Source organism: Asparagus officinalis, chromosome 7, assembly GCF_001876935.1.
Source record: "Asparagus officinalis chromosome 7, Aspof.V1, whole genome shotgun sequence".
Taxonomy (NCBI): Eukaryota; Viridiplantae; Streptophyta; class Magnoliopsida; order Asparagales; family Asparagaceae; genus Asparagus; species Asparagus officinalis.
Window position 1 is genome coordinate 49,818,662 of NC_033800.1, and position 8,325 is coordinate 49,826,986.

General features: G+C 38.3%; 2 protein-coding genes across 4 annotated transcripts in view; both read left to right on the forward strand.

Moving 5' to 3' along the window:
- Window positions 1–4,122, forward strand: part of LOC109848805 (auxin response factor 23-like) — an 8,726-nt gene extending 4,604 nt beyond the window's left edge. For 2 of the 3 annotated variants that reach the window (XM_020418480.1, XM_020418481.1), the window contains exons 8-14: window positions 53–217; window positions 419–538; window positions 616–691; window positions 1,042–1,219; window positions 1,670–2,067; window positions 2,562–2,752; window positions 3,724–4,122. In XM_020418480.1, the coding sequence (XP_020274069.1) occupies window positions 53–217; window positions 419–538; window positions 616–691; window positions 1,042–1,219; window positions 1,670–2,067; window positions 2,562–2,752; window positions 3,724–3,802 (1,207 nt within the window). In that variant the 3' untranslated portion in view covers window positions 3,803–4,122. The remainder of the gene's footprint in view (window positions 1–52; window positions 218–418; window positions 539–615; window positions 692–1,041; window positions 1,220–1,669; window positions 2,068–2,561; window positions 2,753–3,723) is intronic. The other variant, XM_020418482.1, reaches the window with a different exon arrangement.
- On the forward strand, window positions 7,570–8,102 carry LOC109847116 (uncharacterized mitochondrial protein AtMg00300-like). The gene is made up of 2 exons (XM_020416362.1): window positions 7,570–7,756; window positions 7,876–8,102. Exons 1-2 carry the CDS (start codon window positions 7,570–7,572, stop codon window positions 8,100–8,102), a joined length of 414 nt encoding a protein of 137 aa, XP_020271951.1.

Below are 8,325 nucleotides of genomic sequence, written 5' to 3' on the forward strand. Positions count from 1 at the left end.
CTGAAATTATCCCTTCATAATATCTTCTGAATGACATTTATGCTTTGTGCAGAGGTGAGAACGGGGAACTACGTGTTGGAGTTCGTCGTGCACTGAAGCGACAAAGCCTTGCATCTTTATCAGTCATATCAGCACATAGCATGCAGATTGGTGTCCTTGCATCTGCTAGACATGCTATCAACACTGGGACCATGTTCAGTGTCTATTATCGGCCTAGGTAAAAGATTAACATTACAAATGTCTCATTTTTTCTTCTAGTGATTGATATATTCTTTTAGTAAAGTTTTTAGCTCAAAATAAGTTTGTCATAGTACATTTAAGTCTTGGAAGAAAAATTTCAAGATTAGATAGAAATACTTCATTGTTGTTAGAGTTTTGACTTAATTTCTGAATCTAAACTACATTTTATGTGAATCAGGACAAGTCCTTCAGAATTTATCGTTTCTTATGATCGGTATATGGAATCCATGAAGATAGATTATTTAGTTGGAACAAAATTCAGAATGAAAGTTGAAGGACGAGATGGTCAAGAAGAACGGTGCATAACTTTTGATCTTTGTAACTGCTATGGCTCTCAATAGTCACTTCTTTTGTGACTTTTATTTTGCACTTCAGATATGCAGGTGTCATTATCAGCGTTGAAGACAGGGAGCCAGCAACATGGCCTGATTCAAAATGGAAGTGTCTCAAGGTGAGTGAGCCTAAGTTCCACTTTCATGTTATGTAGGGTGTCTTCCAAATGATTACATATGTTCTTTTCCCTTTAGGGTTTTAGTCACATTGGACCCCCAATCTTTGTTAATTCTATATTAGACCCCCAGATCGTCATATTTGTTTGAAATGAGGGTCTTATTTAAAACAACTTAACAAATTCAGGGGTCTTATTAAGAATGGCTTAATGGATTTTGGGGTCTAATTTAGAATTATGAAGATTTGGTGGGCCGATATAGAATTAACAAAGATTTGAAGGTCTAATATGACAGAAAACCTTTCCCTTTATCAAGAACATCATCTTCATAAATTTTCACCTCTCTTAACCAGGTGCAATGGGCTGAAAGGGCTGACAAGGCTACCGGTGTACAACCAGAGAGGGTTTCGCCATGGGAAATAATGCCATTTTCAGCTGCAACGGGCAGTTCTTCATCTACATCACGCCCCAAGAGACAGCGTGCTGCTCATTTGCCATCTCGATCTGAATCGTCTTCTTCCCAAAGAGATGGTTAGTTGAAATGATTGTCATTTTGATTATTGGTTATCCCTCTACATTATTCTCGAGGCTTTAATCATTACTTGTAGCTTAGTTTTCACTTTATTAAATACAAACCCTATAAAGTAAAACACCTGATGCTCAAATTACAGCGCCTTAAGTTTTGAATTTATCTACTGGTTCAATATTTGGACACTGGGGAATGACGTACTAAACCATTTAATAATTGTTTGGAGAACGGCCTTTCTTTAGTGAGATAAACAACAACAACAAAGCCTTCATCCCCAATTCTTAGGGTCAGTTGCATGAATCCTATTCTTCCATTTGACAACTATCTCCACCACTTAGTTTATTTTTCGCATATCCTTCTTGATTGCTTCCAAACCAAGTTCTCTTAGCCGTTCTTTCCCCATTAATTATCTTTTTTCCATTGAGATGGAGCATACTATTCTGCTTGTCCAGGCTCTTTGATGCTTTCTACCGAGCTTGCTGCTCGACATGATGATGTCTTACAAGGTCAAGAAAAGATAGCTCGAGGTCTAAGCTTTCATGTTGACTCTAATGAAACAGGGAATGCACATATGCGCTTCCATGAACAGAACCAGAAAGGTACAGAGGGCCCGTCTTGCTCTCGTCAGCATGAGCTTCACCAAGAAAACAAAGCATTTAAGCTCTTTGGTGTCAGTATTCCAGCAAATTCAGTGTGCTCAATTTTACCTCATTCAGCCACTTCTGGTGAAATTCAGAAACCATTAACTGAGAAAACAATGAGTGCAAGTCGTTGTGAATCCGGGGGTTCTGTAAGTGCCAGTGGGCAATCGACCTCCACTGACACTATCGTTACTCGTAGCTGCATCAAGGTATGTTATGATTTTGAAGTGAATATCAGACGTCTCGGTAAATGTTTATTTTAAAGTTCTTCTTACTATGCCAAAACTCTGGAGTTGTCGGCCAAAACTTGGACCTACTCTACAATATATTTTTCTTGGGCAAATTGCGCATAACCTCCCATTGATACCTTGAGTTGCACTAATAAACCCCTCAATTCATGAGAAAGAGGGGTGTTATTTGCAATTTATCTTTCTAAATATGAAATTTCAAAGATGCTACGTGCTCGACAATGAGTTGAGGGGATTTAGTGCAACTCAAGACATAGACAATGGGAGTTATGTGCATTTCCCCCTGTTTTTTGGTAAATGCAATTTAATGCACAGCCGGTAGGATTTGAATCTGAATTACTCTGATGCCATTTTAAATTTTCTTCCACCATACCAAAACTCTGGAGTTCTGTTGAGGATTATTTTTACACTCCAAACAGTTTTAATGGTTATTTATTTGTTTATGGTTGATTTAGGTTCACAAAATGGAAACTGCACTTGGGAGGTCAGTTGACCTTTCGAAGTTTAATGGCTACAGGGAACTTATTGACGAGCTTGATAAGATGTTCGAGTTTCATGGAGGTTTGGTGGACAGTAGCAAGGGTTGGAAGGTCATTTACACCGATGCTGAAGGAGACATCAGGATCGTTGGGGATTTTTCATGGTCGTAAGTATCTTAAGTTTTTCACTTAGTAAATGCATATATTTTCACTTGATTAATCTTTCAACGACTCTGAAGGAGTTCCAAACCAAACATTACCTCATATCAAGACTTAGAAGTTGATTAAAGATATGATCCCATAGTGTGTATTAAGCGGAAGTACTTGTAACTGCACATAAATCTCTCATATGGTCATATCACAAGGTTTATTCAATTATATTATTATATATAATAATCATATGTAGTTCTCCAACGTCCGCAAGCATAACTATAAAGGGGAAAGAAGCAAACTTGAGCCTTTGCCAACCTTTCCTTAGGAAAGGCATCACTATTAGCACCTCAGCGCTTGGACTACCCGATATAACTACCCAATATTGAGCATCGATGAGCACATTGTTAGTTAGGAATTTCAACAGAGATCGAAAACAATGTGACCATGGACTATCATCCACAGAATCATGGGCTATCAATTTAGAGCACTGCCCATCATCAATATAAACTTGTCATAAGTAGTTTCATCATGTCTATCAGCATCCACAAATCTCCACCATCTAATAGTGTGCCTTAAACAGAAGTCAAGAACCTACCCGACATAAAAACTTGTAGGAATTGATACCACTTTTTATTTAAAATCTAGGGTTAATTGCGGAAGACCCCCAGTACTGTCATCTGATTGCGAATATAACCCCTATAGTTGTATTGTTGCAGATTGACCCTGGAGTGAAACATTTTTTTCCCTCACACTTTTACCCTCAGAGAAAAAGAAATTTGAGATCTCTTGAGGGTAAAAGAGTCAAAAAATTCGCTCAGATGGTCTATCTACTAGTCGGGTCTATCTGCAATTGGGTGATAGGACAAAGGGGTCTATCCACAGTACTTCTCCTAATTCTTTTCCACATTAAGCACATGAAAAACACTCTGTTTTTGATATATCGCCAGCTTTACCTGTCTAATCCGTCGTCTACTGAAAAATCCAGGGATTTCCTCTTATCAGCACGGAAGATCTACATTTACCCTGAAGAGGAGGTCGAGAAGTTACAAAGCTCAAGTGCATAACACCGGAGGCTTCATGAAGCACTTGGTCTGAAGAGCATGCTGAGTTGTTGGGGAAGGTTTTAACAGTTCCCCATCTCTTGTGAATGTAAATTGAAGTTTAGGGGCAAAATTAGGTAGAGGAGTAAAAAATAACTTGGAAAATTGAACTTTTTATTTTCCCTTCCATTTGTGGATTCTGAATCTGGCATCCTGTTGTTTTCTTGAGACTATCATGTTTTAGTTTCTTGGGTTAATGAGGAGTAACTTGTTTATAACAATATATAAGATGGGTCTGTGTTTTGAGTTTCTTGGGTCAATAAGATGTAACTTGTTTATAACGATATACAGGATGTGTAGGTGGGGGATGTGAACTGTGAACATATCATGTCAAACAGTTGAGGAACTCTCGCTGTAGTTTCTCCTCACTACTCATATGTGGAGTTTGATATGAGAAAACTGAGAAGCATCCCATTTTGCCAAGCAGGGTATTGAAATGGTGTCATTCTATCAGTAGCATGGAGAAAAAGTATTGTTTTCATCAGCTACTGGGTGCTAGCTCTAAAGGTTTCAAATGTTGACAGCGGTATCTTGAGCAGCTGGTCTGCTACGAGAAAAATAAATGGATAAAGTAACTGTGGTTTTCATCTGGACCTTGAATGCTTGAATCAGGTGGGAAGAGGGAAAGTAAAAATAGGAGGGTTAGGGCCCGTTTGGTTGGTTTCCTAAAAATCAAGAAAAGGAAATCGGTACAAGGAAATCAATAAAATAATATTTTTACCCATTTCCATCCCTAAAACTCACCCACAACATCTAATAAAATATTATTTTTATCTTCCAACTCATCTCATTTCATCTCCTTTCTTACATTTAAAAATAAACCAAACACAAGAAATGTGTCACATCATCCAACTCATCACAACTTATCTTATCCCATTTTTAAAAATCACACACATCATCCAATAATATTGTGACAACTCATCTCATCTCATTAAACATTCCTTTCCATCCATTTCCTCAAAAAAAAACAAGAAATTGGTTTCCTTAAGTATGTGTCACATCATCCAATAATATACCTCCAACTCATCTCATCTCATCTATTTTCCTATTTTTAAAAACGAACCAAACACAAACAACCTCAAAACATCATCCAATAATATACCTCCAATTCATTTCCTTATTTTTTTTAACCAACCAAACAACCTCAAAACAATTTTTTTTTAAAATCACTCACATCATCCAATAATAAGTTGACAACTCATCTCATCTTATCTCCTATTCTACAATTTCTTTCTTTTTTAAACCAACCAAACAACCTCAAAACAAATATTATAGGAAATAGGTTTCCTATTCTTTGATTTCCCAAAAAAAATGGCCAAACGAACAGCCCCTTACTATAAAATTCCAGTATGTCTACTTTTCCATGATTGAAATTGAACTTTTATGTTCTAGGAGAAATTCGAACGCGTAATCTACTTTCAGTGCTGTTGTTAGGACTAAAATGGGGGTTGCCGCATACCTTTGAGGTTTGATGTCCCAAGATGTAGCCAACAGATGGCAGGGACATCCCATTGCCAGGGGAGGGCCCGAGTTCGGGCCCCCTCAACAGTGGTGTTTAAATGTGGCTTTGACACTATGGCCACACCCTGTCACCCGTGTCCCTTAAGCGTCCTACTTACATGGATCTGGGATGCTTTTGGGTAAGAGGAAACCTTGGCTAGCCCAGTGCTTGGCCTCGTCCCGCAGGGAGCGGACTGCGCCAGCCAAGGTTTCCTCTTACCCAACAAAAAACTGTTACTGGTATAAAATTATAACTCTCAAGCCTATTGGTATAATTTTATAATTTTGGTATAGTGGGAGAGTCCTTTTGACATGGTACCAGAATACCCAAGAGACAATTCTAACTAGTGAATCTCGGTTTAAGCTCATGAAGAGGGTCCATCGTGTTGTGATCTTTAGGGGTTGTTTGGTTCACTTGTTTTATAGGAAAGTTTTAGGAAAATGCATGACAATGACATTTTCATAAATAATAATTTTCTGGAGGTGTCTTTAAACTCTATTTGATTCAGTCAAAAATTATAGAAATGTTTCCTATAAAGTAGTGAAAAGAGTGGTATTTTATAGAAATCAATTTCCTCTCCACATATGAGCGAAAATTGCCTAACAATCTGATGTTTTTATAACGATTCCCCGATCAAATCAGCACTCTGTTATCCTGAAATGTGTTGTTCAGATGTTCAACCAGTTAGTCAAAAAGGGAGGGAAGCTTTCGGTGATTGGCTTTCGGTGTCCCTTTTTTTTGAAAGAGGGAAGGAAAGGACGATGCCTTTGTCAAATGACAGGAAGAAAAAAAGGAGTACTTAGGCTATAAAACCCCCACCCCTCTTCCTTAATCTGAATCTTCTTAAGTAAGAGAGAAAGAGAAGCTCGAGAGAAAAAGAGAGGCTGAGAGAAAAGTACTCGGTAAAAAAAAAACTGAGAGAGAGCACTCAGTGAGAAAAATTGAGAGTAAATTTTCAGAGTGAAATTTGAGTTGTGAGTATTTGTGAGAGTGATTGTAAATTTTTCTCCCTTCAGTAAAAGATCTGCAACAGTCCGTGGACATAGGCAATTTTGTGCCGAACCACGTTAAATTTACGTGTCCTCTTATTTGCGCATTTATTTTGCTTTCTCATAAATCTGGTAAAAGGGGAATTTGCGTAGTTTCCCAACAACTGGTATCAGAGCTCTGGTTGTGACGTCTGTTAATTTTTCTACGAGATTACTATTCACGTGAATATTGAATTTTGTGAATAGTGAAATTTTGTCGGCGGTACCAACTTGTCGGCAAAGGTGTTTTAATACACAGTGGTTCGCAAAAATTGTCAGAAACAATCCAGAGGAAGTCAAATTCGAGTGGGACCGAATGCTGCAAACGAAGAGAAGGTGAAAATTGAGAAGTTCGATGGTGCAACCTTCGGCTTTTGGAAGATGCAGATAGAAGATTATTTGTACCAGAAGAAGTTGTATCAACCTCTCTTAGGAAAAAAGCCTGATTACATGAAGGATAAAGAGTGGGCTCTCCTCGACAGACAAGCATTTGGAGTTATCCGATTGACGTTATCTCGCAATGTTGCTTTTAACATAGCAAAGGAAAAGACCACGGCGGGTCTTATGGCGGCTCTCTGCAGCATGTATGAGAAGCCCTCCGCCTCATACAAAGTTCACTTGATGAGGCGGCTGTTCAATTTGCGAATGACAAAAGGCACATCGGTAGCTCAACATCTCAATGAACTTAACATAGTCACAACCCAATTGAGTTCAGTTGGGATTGAATTTGATGAAGAAGTACGAGTATTGATACTTTTGTCTTCCCTACTAGAAAGTTGGAATGCTACTGTCACAGCTGTGAGTAGCTCGTCAGAAGCAACAAGTTGAAATTTGATGATGTTCGTGATCTGGTTCTCAGTGAAGAAATTCGACAGAGAGAATCGGGTGAAGCTTTAACCTCCTCAGCTTTACACACGGAGTCTAGGAGAAGAACTTTAGAAAAAAGTTCAAATCATGGAAGATCAAAATCTAGAAGGAGCAAATCTAGATCGAGAAAGAAAGATTTTAAGTGCTACAATTATGACAAGAAGGGTCATTTCAAGAGGGAGTGTCGGACACCGAAGAAAAATATTGGCGCACAAGAGTTTGCCAATGTGACCGAGGAAGGAGGTGATGCTATGATTCTAAGCGTCAATAGTCTGATTGAATCATGGATTCTTGATTCATGGGCATCCTTCCATTCCACCTCATGTTAAGAAATCATGGAGAATTATGTCAGCGGTGATTTTGGAAAGGTACATCTAGCAGATGATGAAACCTTGAAGATCATTAGCAAGGGAGATATCAGATTAAAATTGCCAAATCAGACCACATGTAAGTTGCAAGGAGTGAGGCATATTTCTGGCCTTAAAAAGAATTTGATCTATGTGGGACAACTTGATGGAGAGGGTTATTGTACAACCTTATCAGATTATAAATGGAAGATTACCAAAAGAGTACTCGTCATTGCTCGAGGCAAGAAAAGTGATACTCTCTATTAACTTCTAACTTAGAGAATATTATTGTAGTAACAGATGCAGATAAAAAATCAAACCTATGGCACCAAAGCCTTGGCCATATGAGCGAGAAAGGGATGAAGACACTTTTGTCAAAAGGGAAGCTGTCGGATTTGAAGAATGTAGATGTCGGCCTATGCGAGGATTGCATTTTTGACAAACAAAAGAAAGTCAGTTTTATAAAGATTAGCAAGACACCCAAGACAGAAAAGTTAGAATTGGTTCATACTGACGTATGAGGCCATCTCTAGTTCCATCCCTTGCAGGCTCACTGTACTATGTCACATTCATTGATGATTCTACAAGGAAGGTTTGGGTCTATTTTCTGAAGAAGAAACCAGAAGTCTTTGATACCTTCAGAAAATAGAAGGTCATGGTGGAAAATGAAACTGATTTGAAGATAAAGAGGTTGAGGTCAGAGAATGGAGGAGAGTACAAAGACAGTAGATTCAAAGAATTTTA

Bases quoted from the DNA above. Each gene is read 5' to 3' on its own strand.
- LOC109847116 (XM_020416362.1), top strand. From the start codon at position 7,570: ATGGAGAATTATGTCAGCGGTGATTTTGGAAAGGTACATCTAGCAGAT. The intron at 7,757-7,875 runs GTTATTGTACAA...ATATTATTGTAG, and splicing joins GGGACAACTTGATGGAGAGG to TAACAGATGCAGATAAAAAA.